General features: G+C 41.5%; 1 protein-coding gene across 1 annotated transcript in view; it reads right to left on the bottom strand.

Moving 5' to 3' along the window:
* CHCHD6 (coiled-coil-helix-coiled-coil-helix domain containing 6) overlaps nucleotides 1–22863 on the bottom strand; it is a 116563-nt gene that overhangs the window by 71559 nt on the left and 22141 nt on the right. The window contains exon 5 of the mRNA XM_009889853.1: nucleotides 3584–3667. Coding sequence (XP_009888155.1) covers nucleotides 3584–3667 — 84 coding nt within the window. The remainder of the gene's footprint in view (nucleotides 1–3583; nucleotides 3668–22863) is intronic.

Here is a 22863-nt window from a genome sequence, read left to right as displayed (position 1 = left end):
CGCTGCTGCACCCACCATCTTACTTCTTCCAGTGCTTTATTAGGCAACGTAGGGAAAACCCCAAAAGCTGAAGCACTGAAGTTATTTTTTCATACATGCCCTTTCCTGTGAAAATGTTAATAAGACAGTCCAGAGAAACTGAGTTTCTCAAGATCTATTTGAAATAAGGTACACCCACAGTTCATCTCATGCAAAACTGAAGGCAAAGCCTTTTTAGCATTTCTATAACTTTACTGTTTCACAACATTTTGCCCTTCCATTATAAGCTACTCCATCGTACAGATGGAATAACTGAGATAGATGGACTAAGTAATTGTTTCAAATTCCCAAAAGAGAAACAGCTATTAGAAAATGAGCGGTTTTTTACTTCCAATTTTGTGCTCTGCCCAGTAGATTACAGTACTCTTTCAGAGATTACAAAATAAAAAGATAATGTTATTCACACAATCTGCTGCATTCAAGGGAACTACTGAGTTCAATTCTGGTCAATACATCTCAAAGACAGAGCCTCAAGGGGGAAAGGGCCCAAAGACAAACAAGCAGAACAAGAAATCTGGAAAAAAATCATTCACACAAGCAGAGGCTGAAAAGGTGAGGACTGCTCAACTTAATGGGAAGGTAAAAGAGAGAACAGAAGTCTCCAGATAATGAATAATAAAGAGAATTCCTTTTATCTCTTTCACATAGAGGATATTAAATGAAAAAAAAAAAAAGTATTTGAAATTGGTAACAGACAATTTATAGAGTATATAAGTTAACCTGTGGCACACACTGCCACATGATATCGGAGGCAAAGCGTTAAACAAGGCTTCAGGAAAAATGCCCAAGACATGCAGAATGATGGCAGGAGTCCAAGTTCCATTATAGTGAACAAAAATACTGAATGAAAATAAACTCTTTTGCAGCAGGACACGTGTCAGCCTCTGACTGACAACATTTAGGAAGACTTCTCAAAAGTTGTTCTCCAAAAGGGTTTTTTGTTGTTTTGTTTTGGTGAGGTTTTTTTGCATCTTCCTTCAAAGTCTTTGAAAACTGACCGCTCTCAGAAGAAGCAGGACAGCCTCTGTGTTTGATTCAGTGCAGCAGCTACTACGTTGTAAGGAGTATATAACAAAATTATTCTTAGCATCCTACTAGGAAGATACTTAGTTCTCAACATCAACAGTTCAAAACATCCTTCAAAAACAAATCTGTAAGTCTCCTACTGTTATCCTGCAGAAGCGGGGACAAAGCCAAACTGAGGTTTTAGATAGGCACAGCAGGGGAGGAGAGGGGAGAATTTCTGACACCCTGATCCTTAAAAGGAGAAATTTCAGCTTTTTAACTCCACACTGAGCCATGACATTCATTCACTCTCAGCCCAACACCTCCAAACTATCAGTGACCACACTCCAAGTGACCATCCCCTCCGACAGCAGCAGAAAAAGCAAACTTTTACTTCAGAGCTCCTCCCCACCTCATCCCCTTACCGACAGCTTTTTTTCTAATATAGACACACGTGTACATACATAGATATATATCTCTCAACATGAGTTGGAAGGTTTTAATACAGTAGGAGGAAAAATAAATAAATAAATGTCAAGGTCTGCGTGTATTCAACAAATAAAAGCAGAATTATATAAAAGCAACAGCTAATAAAAAAGATTGTTCTGTGCTGTGTTTTCCATCTTTCCAACCATTATAGGAATAAAATTATCCACAGAGAAGATAGAAAACCTTTTTCAAAACTAATACAATTAAGCTTTATTACACTGTTTCAAGTACATTTCTCTCCTCTCCCTTCCAGCCCCCCCCCACCTCCCACTCCAATCTAGACTAACGGTTGGAGGCATTCTTCTATTTTATTACCAGCAAAATGCTAGTGTTTAAGGGTCAGAAACTATCTAGTGTTTCAAGAGAGGAAAGAAAACCTGTCCTTTTTATCTACTTGCTTTTGTACACATAAGAACTAGAAGACAGATTCTATGCAGCTCTGCAGTTTGAATAGGACTGTGGACAAGCCACCTTACTCCCCTGAGAAAATCCTGCACTAAAAAATATCCATCACCTTCTTTAAAAAGTTATCCTGCAGCAAGGGACATGGACCTGAAAAGGGAAACACAAAATACAACAAAAGACTTCAAAAAGAGGACAATACAGCCTGGACACAAACTTCTCCCCGCTCCTCTGTCCACAAAGGACAGACACACATACAAATTTTCCCTGCAGTTTCCGCTTCATGAAACCAGATCCGGAGAGAGGAATATAATAGAAGCACACAGCATGAGACCAAGAAATTGCAAAAATTCCCTTTGCGTATGAACATACGGACAACTGTGATAATTAGAACGATAGCTGCTAGATTGTTTGCAATTTCACTGAACAATCCCCATTATCTAGAAATAGAATTTAAAAATCTGAATGCAACACTGAGTGGTACTTTTAATAGTTTATTTTTTAATGAACTGTATGGATTAAAGTGTTGCAAAATTGTATCATGTGAAACGGCTCATGGGCATGTTTTATCATCAATGGCTTAAATAAAAAATGCTGTATGGACAATCATGCAGTAGGCAGGGAATGAGAAGGGTAATAGATGTGCCGATAGTTTTCTACCATTTCAATAATCTGTAATTTTCCCATGTTCTATATTCACCATCATGCTACTTGTTGGTCGTAAAGCTGATGGATTTCTCCATCTCTTTGCAACCCACCTTTTTCATTGTTTGCATTTCTTTCTAGTCACATAGCACAACTCCAAGTCAGATGTATGCAGCTCCCTGTCAGGAGGTCTAATTGCTTCAAATTGGAGAAGATTATTCTCCACATTTATTAAAAAATAAAGACTACTTATAACATTATTTCATTTTGCCAGGAAGTGAAAAATGCATTAGTTCATAAGGAACAGCATGGCTGCTCCTATTTTTATGGCATCAATTTTTAAAAACTCATCATGGTAAACAATTAAACAGAGAAGCAAATCCCACGTTTAGGGGAGAGATTCAAATCCCTAAATGGATTTTCAAAGGTCATTTCAGGCTTAAAAGATGCTTGACAGTGTCTCTTTAAATCACGGTCATTTCAAAGGCTTATCCAGCAAGAAGCAGGCAGTGCACTGCAGCACCCCCCTTTGAACTGTTAGGCTCCCCAGAGATAAATTAATAATACAACTTTAATTCACATTTATAGCAAGATTTGTGTTTGGGTTGTTTGTTTGTTGCTTTTTGGTTTGTTTTGTTGTGTTTTTTTTTTTTTTAATTTAGGAAAGGATATTTAACAAAAGGAATTAAAAAAGGCACTTTTTTTTGAACTTAGCTTTCACCTCAATCCCATGATGAAAAATAAAGTTGGAATTACTTCATTTAAAAAATCATCCAGTTAAAACCCCCTTATCTTTCAAATGCAAGTTGCTCAAAAGATTTGGTTTGTACAGCTTTTTCATCACTTAACTGTGTAAGGGGTGAGGGGCAGACAGACACTGGGAGCCGACAGTTCCAGGTTTCAGCACAATGCCTCTTGTTTCTCTACTGTTTGGATCCACACAGACCTGCATCCAAGCCCATTAGTATTCCGAGGCCACAAACAAAAGACAACTTAGCCTTACCTTCCTCTCAATTCGGGCCAACTGCTCTTTATAGAAGGCCTCTTGCCGCTTCAGCTCTGCCTCCCTGCCTTGCAGCTCAATGGCCTGGGAAGAAGAACAAAAGAGCATCAGTAGAAGAAGAAATTTAAAATACAAAGTGTGAGTGCAAGGAAAGCACATGGGATGCGGACTAGAAGGAACAAAAAAAAAAAAACCAACACCACCACCACTGCTCAGGACTGGTACGGGATTCTTCTCGGTGGAACTACAAACCTTCAGTATAGCAGATCATTTTGCAGTATCCCCACAAGTTTGAAACGCTCTTATTAGTATCATACTCAAACTCATAGCCTTGATTTTATTTCTCTTTATTAAATGAAAACATATAATCATAGAAAGGTGACACCTTCCTATTGCCTTTTCCAGAACCCTACCTTACCCAAGTCTTTGCTTTCCACAAATCACGATATTTATTACTCCGCTTCAATGTTCTTCACCTTACCTTAACAATAAACTTCAAAACCTCCACTTTATAAACATTTGCCCCTTGGAATGTCAGGAAACTTCTACAGATCTAACAGATCCCTACAATCATGAGGAAGATCCAAAATACAAGTCTTAGTTTTAACATTTTTATAGCAACACCCATTCTCACTGACCATAAGGACTACCCTGACAATTAAAGCACTCTCTCCACACACTCTCTGCGTGTACACCACCAGCACCCCCCAAAGTTCCTCTGGCTGCGTGCTGCAGATTTGGAGGGGAGATGGGTGTCAGAGAATTTCTCTTCCATCTTCCAAAGCATAAGTGTGACACTTCCAAAACAGCAAACTTGGTATACAGGCACGTGCTCAAGCATAACCTGATCACCAACTAAACACTGATCAATTGTGTGGTTATATCAACACCTTTTGCCATTTAGGTCTTTACAACCAGCAGCACTTTACTGCATTCCCACTCCTAAACTGAACTAGCATTAAGGAAACAGGGCATTGATGGACCAGAACCAAACTTTTCAAGCTTAAAAATAACAAGCAAGAATAGCAAGAAGAATGGCACTAGTTTTTTTTTCCCCTCATCTCACCCCAAAATCTCTGGGGCCACATAAATTATCACCAGGCAAGAAGACCTTTCAAAACCAGAATTATTAGTCCATTTAACATGAACACAAACCCTGCTAACCTATAGCATCCCAGCAGCGGTGCTCTTAACTTTTAATGACGATGGCACAATCACAGAAAATGCTGGTCCAACATGATTAAGCAGCTGGGACAAACATCCTCGTCGGCTCAGACCTGTCATTTTACGGCCAGTAGCCATTGCTAATGAGAAAAATTACATCTAAAAGCCAGTTCTATGTATTTCCCCTTCTTTCTGCTGATGGAAATACATTGGTATAATAGGGCTTAGATGAGATTTTAAGCTAGGCAGTGAGGGACAGTTGATAAGCGAGCAAGAAAAGAAGCAGGAGTACACGACACAGGGCGGTTGTGGGGGTGTCTGTTTGTTTTTAAAGGAAAAGGAAATATTTTCGTTCCCATATCTGTCATCCAGCCAACAGGGCCAGAGTAAGGCACAAGCACTATAGACTCACATCTAAATCCACTTGCTCTCAAAGGCACTGGACTGAAGGCAAGATCTCTGGCTTTGGTTTAACCAGAGCTGCTATATATCTTCCAGCCCACAAACCAGCTGAAACAGGAAAGGAAGGGGGATGAGAATCAGCTGCCCCATACACGTAGCCTGACCAAAGAGATAGCACAGCAACAATAGGGGTACTGCTGGGCACTTCTTAAGTGCCAAAATTATTACTACTTCTGTGATAAGGGAACCAAAGCTATCCTTCTGAACCAATATCCATCTGCTAAGCAGAAAAGGACTAAGCAATTTCAACTGAAATGAAACAGACGTAAGAAGGCAGGGTGGTCTGGTGGATGACCAAAGGAACCCGATTCTCCTGCTGATTTTCTGCATAACACCCATAAAATCAGATTACTAAACAAGTGATTTGTGTTTCCTTAAGGAGAAAATAAATAAGGAAAAGAAACAAGAGTAACATAGGACTGACCCCTCTACGCAATTCAGATGGAAAGTGATTTTGATGTGAAGTGTATTTCAAGGAAAAAAAATAAAATAAAAAGAGTCAAGAGATCAACCCTCAAAAATGCAAGAAAGTTTCTGCTTAATTTAAGTAAATTAATTATGTGGCAGTGCTACTCTCCTGAGGTAGCAGATTATTGTGGGAGCACAAAACCAACACGTGTAGCAATACTGGTGAGCAAGAGGCTTTATTCTGTTTCGGGCAAGACATGGATATGACATCTCCGGAAGGGAACACAAACCAGATACCTAATCTCTCAAGTGGTGTGCTGATCTGCACGATGACGACCCATGGACTCCCAAGCAGACCAGACTTGAGCTGGGGTGCCCACAGTGAATAATGCCTCCACAGCAATGCATCCCTGCAGCAGATAGACATTGTTAGAGACTTCCCAAGGGTCTGGCAAAATTGACGTCAAAGAATCAAAAACGGATCTCCCAACTGCAGACTATGACCTCAGTATACTCCCCATTCTTCCCATATTATCTCCCATTATGTCCCACTTATCGCCTGTAAGTTGTATGATGAACCAGAGGTTGCAGAGAAAACTTTTACTCACAACTCAAACATATTTGCAATGCCTTGCTTGTTTTCAAGAGCTGCTGATGGTTCGGTGCATTGAAGTATACTGAGAAACATTCTATTTGTGACAGATCTGCTTGAAAGTTGCTTTCTGTTTCCCTCTATCCCCAGCTGTTATTACTAGAAACTTCAGTACACTTTATAATGATGTTTGAAGTATGAATGGTACACAGTCAGAGCATGTGTCATTTGAAATATTCACTGTTCCAAACTGGGTTAGGCAACAAGGGACATTTTATATGAATACAGGATATTTATTAAGAGTTTCTCTAGTCCTGCCGCTTATTCCCTACCTGAAGTCAGAAGCCTGTGATGTCCCAGACAGAACTGCCTGCTATGGAGATGATTACAGTTTCACAGGGGATTGAGATTGCAGGTGCCAAACAAAGATTCAGAAACACTTCTCACATAAAGGCGGTTAGAACTAAAGAAGGAAGGAGAAGGGAAGACATGTATGATAACACACTGGTTTGAAAACCACATATCAGAAAGTTGCATTTCACATCCATGCTGCAGAAGCTACATCTGAGCTTGAACACATCGTGCAAGAGAAGACCAACACCCACAGACGACATCTAAGAAGCTGTAGTGTAGAACACACAGCAGAGTGTGTGATGTCCACGAAGTATGAAGACAGAAAACAGAGGGAGGGGAGGAAGAGCATAGCTGTAGAACACACGAAAACACAAAAACTAGGTATAAGCTATACTCAGGAAATGCTCACGAATTCCCTGTGGTGGTGTCAGAAGTTACAAGCATGGCATTCCTACAAAAGCACAGTGACAGTATACTACTAGCATGCTACCACAGCTTCCATGGGCATGGACCCATGGACTGGTTAAGGGCTCTTTCAAGTTCTTCCTATGTTTTACCTTTACCCTTTTTCCACAGCCCAAAGTTTTTCAGGTTATCTCAGTGCTTCTCTGAAGAGCGACAAAGAGCTCGGGTAGAGTCACGTGGGATTCCCCGCCTCCTCCTCTCCCTTTATCAAGTAACCCATTTAGAAACAAACTGTGAAAGCACATTTCTAAAGCTATGCACTACATACCGGCTCAACTAAAGAATTCAAGCACTTCCCTGCTAGCTGACAGGCAGGCCAAAAGAAATATTTTTACAAGCCTCTTAATTGAAGTAATGAAATATTATTGGTTCATTCTCTATGAACAAAGCCAGACGCTCTTAGCCTTGTCCTGAACCGACACCAACACGCAACACATCAGATGTGCAACTGATCTTCTAGAGCTGGGCTTCATCTAGCTACATCCATTCACAGATTAGCTTTGGCTTTGCCCCCCATGAAATATCACCAGATTTTTATTATTTTTAATCACAGCCCCTTCTCATCACCTTGTTAAACATGAAAACCAGGAAGGAAATCTGCTTGAAAAAAGGGGCTTCTTGGCAGGGGCAGATTACAGCAGGGAATGTGGCACCCAGGAACAGAGCGCAGCAATAGCATAGCCCACAGCTGACGGCTACCATCAGGCTGTCTCTCTCTGCAATACTGTTGGGACTCTGGGATTTGGGGAGAAGGCATGGAGAAGACTGTACTGGAGGGAAAAAAACCCACCCCTCTCTGCAAAGGGCAAGTCAAGCTACAAGGAAAGGTCCGTACCTCAATCTATAAAGAACTTCCTCAAAGGCAAGTCATAGCACTTGGCAAGATTATTGCAAAAATATTTATTTTCTTGGCAAAACACATTCACCAGCCACAGACGAACTAGTGAGATGACGCCTAGAGAATCAGTCGGAGGCAATCCAGGGAAAGAAGCTACGAGGATAAAAGAAAGGTCCTTAAGTCTCCATCAAATGCCTTGTTTCTACATCATCCTGTCTTTGCTGAGAGGAGTTATCAGCTTCCCCCAAAGGTATCCGGTAACATCTCTGCAGCAGCACGGCAGAGATGTTTTGGCCAAGTACCTCAGCTTACCACACTTCACAACTGCAAATTCTTATACCTCATGCTTTCCCATGTCTCTTCCAGTCCTGGTAGCGGTCCAGGTGGCAAGGGAGAAAAACAAGTGCTATTAAAGGCTCCAAGACTAGAAGAAGGAATTGACAGCAATGCGCTGAAGAACAGAACTAGCTCCAAAATTAGCTAACTGGCATGTTCCTCACCAAGCCTAAAGGGAATGGCAGAGCCGAAAGGGCAACACTCAAACAGCAAGAGGTGGCTTGCGCACATCGTGCCCGAGACTGAACAGCAGAACTTTACAGGGAGGCTTGTACCGGACGAGTAACCATGGGGGAGCCCTGACTCAACCTCCACTTACATCAGCAGAAACATCACCACTACTGTGGAGTCGCCTGCAGTCACTATCGCAGACAGGCAGGCCTGCAAAATCACTTGCTTTTTGTCCTTTCTCTCACTCTGTTGAAGGCAGGTGACTGGGTTTTGTTTTGTTTTAGAACCCAGATGCAGACTCACGGCCTTAAAAAGCAGTACTGGTGTAACCTTCATTTCCTCCTGTTTCCGCTACTGTCTTAGCCAACAACACACATCACCAGATCAAGTTGGTTTCAGCAGCTGTAAGCTACACAAAAGGAACCAGTGAAAATCTTTATGGAGGAAATAATATGCAATTTTCTAGCTGAACACCTTTTAAAATGTAATGACAGAAAATAAAATCCTGCATCTGTGCTCAGCAATAACAATCTGTATGCGCGCAGTAACAACATGACACTTGGAATAAGCAAGATCCAGACAAAAAAAAGAGAGCTTACCCAGGCGCCCAAATCCGCAGGCTTGGAATAAAGAGAGAGCACGAGAGAAAGGAAGGGAAAGAGAAGAAAAAGAGAAATTAGTGATTTATGGAGGCCGCCTGCTGCTGCACAATATAGCTTTTAGGATGACAAGTTTAGAAAAGTTCCTTAAAAATGACAAGCATCTTAAACAGCGCAGTGCTGTCCCCTATTGGGAACTGTGTTATTAAAGCAAAACAAAAGCACATGCACCCCCCAAAACCAGAAACAAAGCAAAGCCCCCAAAGACTGCTGCAGGATTGCCCTTTAGGGTAGAAACTAAAGGAGGACAGCTGTGAAGCAGCCAGTTTCAGGGAGTCATGAAAGGTGCTGCACAAAGTTAGAGATGCCGATATCCAAATCATGCAGCAATGAAGGCGGCAGTGCCGAGCATACTCAAAAGGAGGTGCCGTTTCCAAATTACCTGCAAAGAACAAGTATCCTTTTGCAAGGGCATTTTTGAACGCGCAAGCTGACCCACAGAGCAAGTCATCTTCTTTACTGGACGCTTTCAAAGAGTGCTTCCTAACAAAAGCCAGTTGACTGATCAGATTTCTAACTAGATCCCCCTTCACAGGCAATTGAACACACCTCCAGTGCACAGTCCAAACCTCTGCCAAATCCAAGCTGCCTTCACCTGCCCCTTCTTTTATCGGCAAGCCTATTTAAGTACGAGGACCAGCAGGCTGCAGTATCACTTCTTCTTTACTTAATACTACTTTTTATTTACACAGTAACGCAGCAGCAGCAAAGCAAGTAGATGATAAACACTTCATGCCCATAACCACCTCCTTCTGAAGCCAAGGCGTTTATGAGGCAGGCACAGTTCTCATTTGTCGTCAAGGGCTGCGAGCCTTCCCTGCCTCTCAGGGCCACGCTCAATCAGCAGCACGGTCGCTAAGCAGGAACTTCAGAAAGGCTGGCCTTTTTTATTGTCATTATTTATTTGAGGGGAGTTGACAGGGCAGGAGGAACTTTCCTCTTGGTCATAGTTCAGTGCCAGAGGGAGCAGACGGTGGAGTGCAATATGTTTATGGGATCTGCCATCATTTTAATGGCACAGAGCGGCTACTTCAGGTATCTGAGGGATGATATGTCATCAGCTATGTGTGTCGTCCATCCTCATCCTTTGCAACAGCCGAGAAGGCTGGAACCGAACATCCACAGTTCAACTGGGGGAAGCCATTTCCCCCCTTTCTGCAGATGGGTTTTATACAGCAGCATCAAGTGCTTGGCCAAACAAACCAATACACAACAGGCGCTCACTGGTAATCTCTGGTTGATCTTGACAAAAGCCTAATTTGAATAACATTTTTCTTCCTGCAGATTTTTTACAAGCAGGACAGATGTGCTTAGTTTTGGTTTTTTTTCATTTTAGCAATTGCAAGGCAGTCCATCCTCAGCAGATGGACAGAAGGAACACAGGGCTCTCTACGATGCATGTTATTATTTCAGCAGGTAGGTCATGCACACCAGTAGCTCTTTACTGAATTTACATCTGTCATCCCTGGGGTGCCTAAGCCATTAACCGTCACATTCCTGGTGGACAAACGCTTGCACAACAAAATGAACACGAGGTACTAACTCAGTGGCACTGGACAGTTGCTGAGAAGAGAGCAAGGAGAAGGAATCGGCCCTATCACTGAGAGGTGGACCCTCTTATACCCCTATTAGATATAATGCACAACAGCAGAATTACAATTTTAAGAAAGAAAACGCTGTCACTAAGCACAGGGCATCTCCTCTGTCGGTACTGCCAAAGGCTCTCATTTTGTCACCTTTCAGGAGAGGGGAAAATTGTTATTCCAAGAATAGACAGATACACCCCACTGAATGGAAACAGGAAAATTAAAACAAGTGTAGATGCAGTAGGACATATTGCTGCATTGGGAAAAAATAACTACATTTGGAGCGAAGCACAGACTAAATAAAATATAATAACAATATAATACAAAAATGAAAACTCAAGAGGGCTACTGGTTTAAGTTTTGTTACCTTGTAAGCCTGTGCCAAGATTTCTTAGTAGAGCTGCATTTACCAACACCGATTGACAATAAAAGGCACAGCATGTCCACTAATATTTTCAAAGCTTAAATAAACTGTTTAAGAAATGAGCAACATCTGGATTCCTTGCTTCCTAACTGAGTGACTTTCACTTCCAGCTCCCAGCTGGCAGCTTGGGAGCTTTATGATCCCTGCCATCTTTTAGCACCCTTGGTCAATACTGCAGTACTATTCTACTAAAACAAGGGTTAATTTCTCTTCCAGCCAGTCCACTGGATAGCATTCACAGGAAGCTGAATAAATACTGGACTTAATCGTTCAGGGTCAAAACCAAACCAAGATATTCCTTCTTGACAGTGGGATCGAGTGTACCCCCAGCAAGTTTGTGGACAACACCAAGCTGAGAGGTGCGGCTGACACACCTGAGGGATGGGATGCCAACCAGACCTGGACAGGCTCAAGAAGCGAGCCTATGTGAACCTCATGAGGTTCAACAAGGCCAAGTGCAGGGTCCTGCACCTGGGTTGGGGCAATGCCTGGTATCAATACAGGCTGGAGGATGAAGGGATTGAGAGCAGCCCCCCCGAGAAGGACTCGATGGTACTGGTGGATGAAAAGCTCAACATGAGGCAACAATGTGCGCTCATAGCCCAGAAAGCCAACCATATCCTGGGCTGCATCAAAAGAAGCATGGCCAGCAGGTGGAGGGAGGTGATTCTGCCCCTCTACTGTCAATGTGAGCTCACAGCCCAGAAAGCCAATTGTATGCTGGACTGCATCAAAAGATGTGTGGCCAGCAGGTGGAGGCAGGTGATTCTGCCCCTCTACTCCACTCTTGTGTGACCCCACCTGGAGTACTGCATCCAGCTGTGGAGCCCTCAGCACAGGAAAGACATGGACCTGTTGGAGTGGGTCCAGAGGAGGGCCACAAAAAATGATCAGAGGGATGGAACACCTCTCCTACGAGGACAGGCTGAGGGACAGGGGTTTTGAGCCTGGAGAAAAGAGAAGGCTTCAGGGAGACCTTCTTGCGGCCTTTCAGTACTTAAAGGGGGCCTACAAGAAAGATAGGAACAAACTTTTTAGCAGGGCTTGTTGCAATAGGACAAGGGGTAATGGTTTTAAACCAAAAGAGAGTATTTAGAATAGAGATATAAGGAAGAAGGTTTTTTGTGTTTTTTTTTGTTGGTCAGGGGGGTGGGGGGTTGGGGGTTTTTTTGGTGTTTTTTTTGTTTTGTTTTGGGTGGGGGTTTTTTGGGTTGTTTTTTTTTTGTTTTTTTTTTTTTGTTTTTTTTACAATGAGGGTCATGAAACACTAGAACACATTGCCTAGAGATGTAGATGCCCCCTCCCTGGAAACATTCATGGTCAAATTGGACGGGGCTCTGAGCACCTGATCTAGTTGAAGATATCCCTGCCCATTGCAGGGGGGTTGGACTAGATGACCTTTAAAGGTCCCTTCCAACCCAAACGATTCTGCAATTCTTGACTGTACTGGAGGCAAAACATTATTGAAACAGGATCTCAGGCCAAAAGAGCAGCCCCTGTCCTAGGTATTTATATGGGGAAAAAGATACAGTCCACTTGGAGAAGACTCTGGTTAGATATGGGAATTACGTAAATAAAGCATCTATGCTTTCAAGAACTTCACATTTCAGCACTGATTCTCAGGCAGGGGTTGCTTTCCCACATATGTATCAACAATCCAACTTCCAGTGAAATCATGAATACAGCGCCAAATTAGTATATCACACAGACTATTTCCAGCATCTATTCCCAAACCCATACAGCACATCACCCATACATGACTGCCATAATGGGCATAACATTCGTGTCTGTCATGGTCTAGGCAAACATAAAAATGGCAGTAAGCAATCAAAACAGTTCTGCAATTGCGGGGGGGGGTAGGGATGAACAAGGAGGAAGGGATCAGAATGATAAAGCAGCAGCCTTCGGAAGGGCAATGCCGTTGCAATCTGACTGGAACCAGCTTCACCCTAGATGTCCATCACCTTGCCATAGTCAATAACTCTGTCATATAACTTATTTCACTACAGCACAACCAACGACTCAGGAATCCAGACTACCAGCCTGGTAGAGATCTCTCCTACTTCAGAACTCAATACAGAGTATTTTTAGGGGCACCGCCAACTTTGGGAGTGGAAGATAGAGTGGGAGATGCGAGAAATGAGAGGCAGCAGGTGCCCAAAACCCAAGACAGCTGCTGGCAACAACTTTTGCACTCATGTCAGTATCTGAAGAGCTCTGCAGCACATATTCTAACATCTTGATGACCAGACTTCATCACTGAATGAGCAAAGAGTCATTTCTTCTTAAGGCAATAATCCAGCTCTAAACTTTTCCACGATGATAAGAATTAAAGCGTTTAAAGAATATATCTAGACATTCAGTATCCACTCCAGACCCTTAAACACTTCCAGTTTAGTGGAAAATTGAAGCAGTATCAATATTAAATGTAATGAGAGTCAGAGATGTAACCAACTGACAAGGGAGAGGAAGTAGGAAGAGACCCTGAACAGCAATCAATTTTGAGGAAAGGTTGTGATGAAATTGCTCAACTCTAATGTATACAGAGCATACAAAATTCTATAAACATGAAGATGGGAAGCAGCAGCAAAGCCCTCTGCCCTTTTATGATTCAGGGACAACTGCACTTCTAATACTTATGGCATTGCTGCAAATAGGTTTGCAATGCTGACAGTTGATAGTTTTCATTTAAAACAAAATATAGATAAACCTGTTTTATAAAATCGAAAGTAAACTATCTGCTTTCATGGCCTGCTTTAATACTTCAGCCTGTTCCAACATTCTCCTTCTCCCATCCCCGCTTCTAAACCTGCATACGGAGTTTTCATTTTGTAGACTGCCAACAGACAAGGCATTTGATGTCTGTAGAAATCTTGCAGAGTGTAGGCTCTCTAGAGATGTATGCTCAAGATGCTTATTTCTGATAGCAGGTGAGTCAACAACTCCCTCTAAATTTTTACCTCCTTGCTTAAATTCCTACTTTGCCTGTTAGACATAAGAATCTCCAAGTCCCTGAATCACTTAGCCAAAAAAAAAAAAAAAAAAAAAAGCTCTCAAGAGAGGGCATCATGAAATTCTGTATTAATTACGACTTTCTATCCCAGAACATATTTCAGACCCTACTGAGTCAATGAGGTATTTTCTCATAAAGCTCAAATCAAAGGCCGCTCAACTATTCTTGGATTATTTCTAGCTCATAATCATTAATACAGACTCCTATTATGCTAGCCTAAGGGCGGCATATGGCTTTCTAGGGATAGGACAGACGGGGGAAAATAACAGTTACGCATGCCTACATCCCAATCTCATTTCTGTGCATGCATATGGGGACATAGCTTTCTCTTGCCAGATTCTTAAATACCAAATATATTAGCTTCCGAGTCAAACATAGTACTTCAAACACAACCACTGTTTTGCAAAAAAAAAAATCAAGATGACATGCATAATCAACCCATGTGCCTCCAAGCAGTAAAAATGATGAACCATGTGAGTTCAGAAGGAATTCCCTTCCCACACTTGCTCCCAGACACCATATGCAATTTTTACCTGCCTCTGAACAAAACAGATCCTTATAGGCACCAGCCAAAGGATACAAGTTTAGTATAGTGCAATGAATACAAAGTTCCTGCCACGAGACTAGAAATCTAATTTCTTTTTATTTAAAAAAAGATTATCTCAAATACTACACAGTTTAAGAGAAATACAGTTGACTTTGAGGTTGCTTTTTAATACGGGCAAAGATTGCCTTAATTACATGGTTGAGTAAGAAAATTCTTGAAAGCCTTCAGTCATGGTCATGCAACCCCTGTCGGTCTCTATGAATCCTTCTGCAGGTGGAGAGTCAGGTGCACTTTCAAACATCACAGTTTACGTCTTTACCCACTTTGACAGTCTCATAAATTTTCCTCTTCCTGCTCTTTCATCCCAGACATAGATAAAGCACACTTTACACAGTGTTACAGGGTCAGTATCTTCCTGGAGGCAGAATCCAACCTACCAGTTTGCCAAGATGCATGTGGGAAAGACACACAGTAATTGACATGTAGTATAAACCAAGTGGATTCCAAAGCCTCACAGAAAGGACCACAAAAAGCACAGGGGACTCAAGTGAAAATAAATACTCTGGGCTAGTCCACATACACCATCATACTTGTAGTAAGGTGTTACCTATGGAGTAAAAATGGAGTCAAAGTATGTAGAAAGGTATTAGAGGCTGTCCAGGAAAGAAAAAACATAGAAGTGAGGAACGTCACCACAATATCCCTTATTTCTATTATCACTAAAGAGAGACAGGCAGTCGGCATTAAATTCCCCTACAACTAATTCTGAAAACGTACCTCGGTCTTTGCCTGCAGCATTCCCTACAGCCTAGGCCACAGTCTGTGTTATGAAAAGGCTGCCAATTAAGTTGTGGTTTTGAGCTATAGACAAAATGTCCACTAGAGACTCTGAATTCTTGCTTCCAAAGCACTTGCAACCCACTGTGTGTTTTAGGAAGAGAATATACTGGTTCTCAAACACATGCACTCTCGGCTCCTCACAAGGCTGCGATCAGAGAAAATGCTGCAAGGTTGCATCTTTTAATGAAGTCCGAGTATATCATAATGAAATCATCTGCAAAAAGAAGAGTGTAGATTCAGCAACAACAAGGATTTCAGGCTACTGTAAAACTGTATTCTTTATTTTTAAAACGGAATCTTTTATTTGAAATCATCTGCAAAAAGAAGAGTGTAGATTCAGCAACAACAAGGATTTCAGGCTACTGTAAAACTGTATTCTTTATTTTTACATTGCAATCTCCAGGGCATGATTATATCAAGAGGAACGTGCAAGTCTATGTCACTGCCAGCAGAATTTTTATTTCCATTTGATAGGACAATTTGCAAACAGCAGTTTTCCACATTGTGCAAGTGTTTACCATTTGTAAGAACTACACGAATTCAATGCTGATTCGATGCCCATTTAATGGACGATGCAACACACTCTTGCTCAAGGCAGCTGGCTTGGAAAATATCAGGCGTGGCGAGAGTACCTTCTCTCTTTCTACAAAGGAGCAGTACCTGGCAGTCTCTCAGCAAGGGTCATAAACCAGGTGTTGCTGCTGTTGAGAAGAAGAGGGTATAGACTGGGTGCAGCAGGAAGAGTTAAGCAGTTTGAGGAATTTTCCTTAGGAAAAAGAAAAGAGCATTTCACTCTCAGTGAAGCTCCTGCAGCTCAGAAATGATGTCACATGCTAAGGAACCAGAGAAGTATTTACTCCTGGACCTTTTGATCAAAAGCAAGAAGCTTGAAATTTAGCTTTAAAATAGCGTATGCTCTAAATATAGCAGTCAGATGACCTGACAGAGCTAAGATTCATGCTTCATGAGTTTGCAAATTGAAAGAGTCAATCGAGCTCAGAGTATCACAGAACCCTAAAGACAGATTGCTGTATTTATTATAGTAGCTACTATTTACAAACATATCTCCACACTGTTTGCTCTCTAATTATAGTTGGGGCACGTACAATCATTCACTTTCTGTGAGGTCCTTTTGTACGCTACACCTCCAAAGTCAATGGAAGTAATTTTAAGAACCTGTTGATTGATTTATTGATAAAATAAGTTGACCAGTGCAATAGACTAGAAATAAGTGGCCAGGCAAGTGATTTGATAAATATTCCTGGAGACTGGTCACTATAGGCACGGAAAGTCAGGGAAAAAGAAACCCTCAATGGCAGGTTCAGGCTTTTTTTAGAATCTGTTTTAACAGTTGGCCCTAAAACTTCATTCCTTATGCAGGCCTACTTCGTTAAGTGCACTCCCCAAAGTGTTTGAGATAACTCTGTACAATCCAGTATTAGCTATCAAATTCAGCAGAGGCAGAAGTTCAGCTCCTATTACCAGAAACAATGTGAGAAGAAAGAGGAAGGGGGGGGTGTGAGTGTCTTATGCAAGAGTTTGAGGCAGGAAAGGGGTACGTGTATCTGACCAAGGCCATGGGATGGAAGAAACGCAGGCGGAGATCATCATACAAAGGCAGTTTCCAGTGCTTGGGACAGTTTTCTGGTGATTCTATGGTGGAACTTCACCACGGCTTTCACTGAGCTCCAACAGCAAGGAGCAGATTACGCCCCTGGCCAGCACTGAAAACCATAAACCTCATCTATTAAGTATTCACTGAGATGGCCTTTTTTTTTTTTTCCTGTGGATTTAATTGTGATTTAATGAGGTTTTCAATGAAACGTGTTGGCAGCATATCATAAAACTAAGCTGAACATAACTTGTACTCCTTTACACAGTCCGCTCAGTTGTGTGAACTGTCATTCAACTCAATCAAGAGGCAAATTAGGATTCAACTCTGTTGCATAGGAGTGGTTTCCTAAGAGGCAGAGGACAGGCACACTAACTAAGCAGGAGGCAAAGGAAAAACCTTGCGTTACTACTATTATTTGTACAATATTTTAGATAATCTTTTGGCACTGTGGTTTTGGGGATTTTGCATTTATCCCCAACACAATAAAGGAATTAAAAGCCCAGGGATGTCAATAGTTTTTTCCATAAGCATAAAATTAAAGCAGGAAAAAAAAACCCAAAACATTCAGGCACAGAAAAAAATAAATTAGCAAGATCAAATCCACAATATCTCATAACCTCTCAGCATTTTTGAAAATAAATGCCACACTTATCAAAACAACCTTTAAAATAAAAGCCTTTAAAAGCTTATTTATCTCATAATATTCTTCTTTCTGCCTGTCATACAATATATATATTACATACATATAAAATCAAAAGAAAAATCCACTCAAAGAAACCAACACTCCAGTGCTCCATTTTCCATTTAGTGTTGGTTATACACCCACAGAGACCTTAAAACATTTTAAAGGATCAAGCTTTCCTTCTCATTAGTACCACCATCACGTTGTTCTGAACTGTGGTCATATAACCTTTTGCACCTTTTCCCTCTATTGAATCAATCTCCCCTGGCAACTTCTGGTGTGGCACTCCTCTCCTCCTGCCTCCGGCTCTTCTTCCCTCACTAATTCTGTGTTCAGAACTGTGAAGCACAAAATTAGACGTTTCAAATTAAGCAAGGAGAGAGAATGAGAGAACCTTATTAAATCAACATTAGCATCAGAGTGTCTTTAAAAGAGAAACTCAATTGCAAAATATTACTCGTCTCTGTAAAGCTCTTTACATTGACAGAAATGAGACAGGCAGCAGCTGAAGTCGTCTTCCTCTGCCCCCACCTTCCTCTTCGCGCTGGTCACAGTGCTTGAGCAGTAAGAGCAGGATCCCTTTCAGACCACAGCCCCAGAGGAAGCAGAGCTTACCTTGAAGTCACAAGCACTGGAATTGCCAAGTAAAAAGGACAAGGTCCATTAATATGATGTTGGGGGAAAAATACCCCCACACAAAAAAGCATATTACCACATAAAAGCAGACTCCCTTCTCCTCCCAAGCTTTCTACAACACTTGTCATTCTCTCAAGTCACGTTAACAAGTTACAGTCAATTCTTTACTTCTTACAAGAAGGCAAAGAGCCATCTCAAGTTTTAGTTTCCATTCTCGGTCCCTAACAAGCAAAATTACTGACATGATGGTGATGATCAGCATATTCTGTTCCAAAATACAACTTTTTGAACGTGAACCTCCAGTTCCTGGCCAGATATGCTTAAACTCCTTTACAAGATAAATCACTGAAGTATCATACCATTTCTCCTTGCTGGATAATTGGACACGTTGTTAAAGCCAGAGATCACCTCTGAGCCTGCATGGTCTTTAAATGTGACTTTCCTTCGCACTTCTTGAATAAGAGTTGATATTTGCACCCTGTGTCACCAGAATGAGCGTACGCACCATACACCACTGTGCAGCAGCCTACATACTTGTCTGTTGGGCTGCCACCTAAAACAGGGAGCGTCTCGGCAGCACCTTGTAGGGAGAGCTTGTAATGTGTGCTGGTGAGGACTCCTAGGGAAACAAATCCTACTAAAACAAGTTAAGTATGAAAAAATATCTATTTAAAAGCTATTTCAATTATTAAAAAAAACCCCAAACATGTTTAGAGTACCCACTTAGGCAATATTATCTTAAGGGCAAGTGATATGAAACTGAAGCTGAATTTCTGATGACAAAACAAAGCTTTCAAAGCCACTTTGGGCAAAACAGACACTACTCCAACAGAAACCGAGGCTGAAGCTTTTAATCGCTCTAGTTTTACCATACAATAGAAACTTCTGTATCAGCCTGACACTACCAAAAATTCTGCATTTTGCAGACAGGTTTCCAAGTGCAGACTCTCCATACCAATAAAACAGGACTTTGAGAAGCCAGAGGTGCTGGCGGTTCTGACACGTCTCCAGAGGTGTAATAAAAGTGGTCACTTCCTCATCTGACAGCCAGGCTTCGATGCCATTAACTGAGCGCTGGACAAAGCGGTTCCCACACGGGTGTTAAGACAAAGCGCACAAGGGAAACAGGAAGGAGGAAGATAAAACCAACACCAACAAGAAGTAGTAACAAAAAGCTAACTTGGTTGCTAAAGGGCTGTCTATTCAACATCCTTGTTTTGTAAAATGAAATGTTTCCTTTTCACTTCAAAAAGCAACAGTAGCAATACAAGACTGCTTGGAGCCTTCCAAAATGAAGGAGTCAGATGAAAATGAGTAATTTACCATTCAATTATAAAATCTGAAGGATGAGGAAAACAGAAAAGTCAGAACGAAGCACTGAACCTGCAGTCTTCAGGCTGCCCTCAACGTCTTCTCAGGCCAGTAAGAACTCGTTACCAAAATATACTTAACTGCTACATGACTTTCTTGCAGGAAAGGACAACACTAAGCGAAAATTGAAAACATATTCTTTCTATTCTCTGCTGCAGCTAATTTTCTTCTGGCCTTTCCCTAGCAGTCTGACACAGAACTAGAAGTGGCCTCCCATCGCCTTTGAGTCCCACCCCTTGCTTTTGCAGGCGTTATCAAATACTGCCTTTAATTCAGTGGGACAATAACGATAATGATGGATGTCTAAACAGAATATAACAATAGGGGCTTATGAAGTTAAGCACTAAGCATAATGATCAAAATTAATAAACTGATAGCCCTAAATATGAATGCATTCGTTCATGGGATGGGATATAGTTCTCCTGCAACTCTCCTACCCTCTTCTCTTCTACACAAAACACCAACAATGTCAAAACGGAGGAGTGTCACTCCAGCCTAAAAAAGGCACTCATTTCAGAGCGTTCACCAGGTAGTCTGTTTTCCACAAATACCAAGTAATTAGTTCGCATTCATATGCCCACCACTTTCAGCTCTTTAATGCCCCCATTCTGAAAATTTTTCAAGAAAGAGTCAACTTTTATCAGCCACACAAAATGTACAACTAAAAAAAGAACAAAAACAGCGGAGATGATTTTTGTGCTGCTTCCACCATCTAATTCAGTTCCTTACAAATCATAAGGCAGTTTGATAACTCAGCATATACCAACCCCACAAGCAAACAATGAAATGCACAGGTACTTAAAGTCGCTTGTAACTGAAAGCTTGGAAAAGCTTAAAAGAAACACAGTTTTAAAAACCCCAAAAGCATCAAGAACTAAACAAGACGGTTCTGTGGGGTTTTATTTTTGTTTTCTAAAAATGTGCCATACTATTCACCTTCAAAGTGAATCTCAGTGAATATCAACACATCATGACAACACTTCTTGAGATAACTACTATTCCAAGAAAACCAAAGGACAAGCAAGATGCAATAATTTATCCCAATTCATGCAGAAAATACTAGACAGGATCATGACTGATAACAGAGACCAAAACCGCAGAAGAAACCAAGATTTTCATCATCCATGTATTTGTGCAGATTACTGAAAGGAAAACAGTCACAGTGTACTGATGCTTGCCTGTTAATATCCTTCCAAGATGGTACAATCAGAAAATTATCTCAAAAGATCTAAGTATAATGGACTGAAAGGTTACATACATTTGAGATGAAGGGAAAGAGCTGGAACAGCAAAAAAGCAACCCCTGTTTCATTCTTAAGTCTCTAAGGGACTCAGGAAGCAGCAGTGAATGGTGGAAAGTCATCCACCAAATCCAGGCAACTAATACTGCTTGCAGTGATTAACTCACTCTAGGTGTCAGCCTGCCACCTACTACTGTCAGTGTGGAAAATTTGCTGTAAGCACCAAGAGGATTCTGCAAAAAGGAAAAGAAACACTGAAAAAGAAGAGGTAAGACAGACACAAAACAATGCAGTGTCACAGCAGCCTTTCCCTTCAGTAGTAACTACTGGCTGCAGCACTTAGCCCACTCCTAAGACATCAGTAAAATAGACCCGTCTCATCATCGTTCAGTTTTCCAAGCAGCAAATTGGGAATTAATATTCACAGGTTCTATGACTGACATAATTGCAATTTAAAAAGGGCAATTAATCATCAGCCACACTGGTGGCTGACTTGCCAGGCTGGGATCCTTTCTCTCCACACCTGCCAACAAACTCACAGGAGGTAAAAGCATCGCACATGCACACAGAGCCAGGCAGTGCCATTCTCCCTCTTACCCCCAAGCCCAGGCTGCACAGTGTATGCTGTGGGTTTTGTTATTGTTTTTTCTCCCACATGTGCCCCAGCGGGATCATTCACCCACCCTTCCCCCCACGATGCCTAATCAATCTCCCTTGCCACATGGAGAAGGAATGTTCTCTCCATGTTGTATCTCACTCATGTCAGCCAAGAGAATTGACACAACAAGCTCCATCACCTCCATTATGGAGCTCTCTTCATCTCCCCATTTTCCTTTGTATTTTTGCATGAACTAATATTTTCAAGAGTGACATTTCATCCCAGCCCTACTTGGAAAGTATATTACAAAAGGTGAGAGTACAGGTCCAGAGAAGCAAATAACATAGACTCACGGAAACTTCAAACTTGGCAAGTGGTTTTCATAAGACAAGTCAAAAAAGCCACCAAGGCAGTATTTACTTCCATGCTCTTATGGGAAGGTTTTTAAGCACGCTTTAAACAAAACTGAAAACCCAAGCAATTGCTCTGAGTATTAGTTCCACCACTTTAAAATCTTTCTATGTAAGCATCCGTTGCCAGATGTGAAAGGTATTTCAACCAATAGTATTTAGAGAGGAGACATTTGGAAATTTGTTGACGGTGTTCAGGTTCCCAGAAAGAAAGTTCTGAGACTAAATTATTGTGGCATGAGTACATAACCTCCTGTAGAAAGCACAATTCTTAATATAGCATCCTTTCCTGAGTGGAAGAAAGCCATCAAACTGACTACCATATTATGCCAGTCTACTTACCTGAAAAGTACGTAAAACACTATGGTGATAAATAGAAAATAAGCATGAGATTGATGGAAAGATGTAAGAGCTCAGCAGGCTGTGAGGTCTTCAAGTGACACAGTTAAGATGATGCCCTTGGGCCACAGAAAATATACAACATACTTCTAGGCCAAAGAAATCTTGCTTAAACAGGTGCCACTGCTGCCAGCCAAGTGCAGCAGATACGTAGGGACTGAGGACGCATCCTGTAACACAAGCTGTAATGTCCTCCCCTCCTCATTCCTGCCAGTCAGCAACCAGAAATTGCCTTCATCATAACAATACAGGAAAAGAATTCAATGCTTTTGTATGTGAAAGAGAGTAATTTCAGTCCTAAGAATTAAGTCAGGATGGAAGCTGGAACACAATTACCTATTGCACGTCTTGGTCAGAGTTCCAAACAAAAGTAGTTGGCAGAACGTCTCTGCCAGCAGATAACACCAATAAATGGCCTCATTTCCATCTATTATAAGATAATAAACAGGCTTTGCTTCCTCATACTGTCC

Source organism: Charadrius vociferus, unplaced genomic scaffold (assembly GCF_000708025.1).
Source record: "Charadrius vociferus isolate BGI_N301 unplaced genomic scaffold, ASM70802v2 scaffold257, whole genome shotgun sequence".
In the NCBI taxonomy this organism is placed as follows: Eukaryota; Metazoa; Chordata; class Aves; order Charadriiformes; family Charadriidae; genus Charadrius; species Charadrius vociferus.
This window is presented reverse-complemented; position numbering and strand designations above follow the sequence as displayed.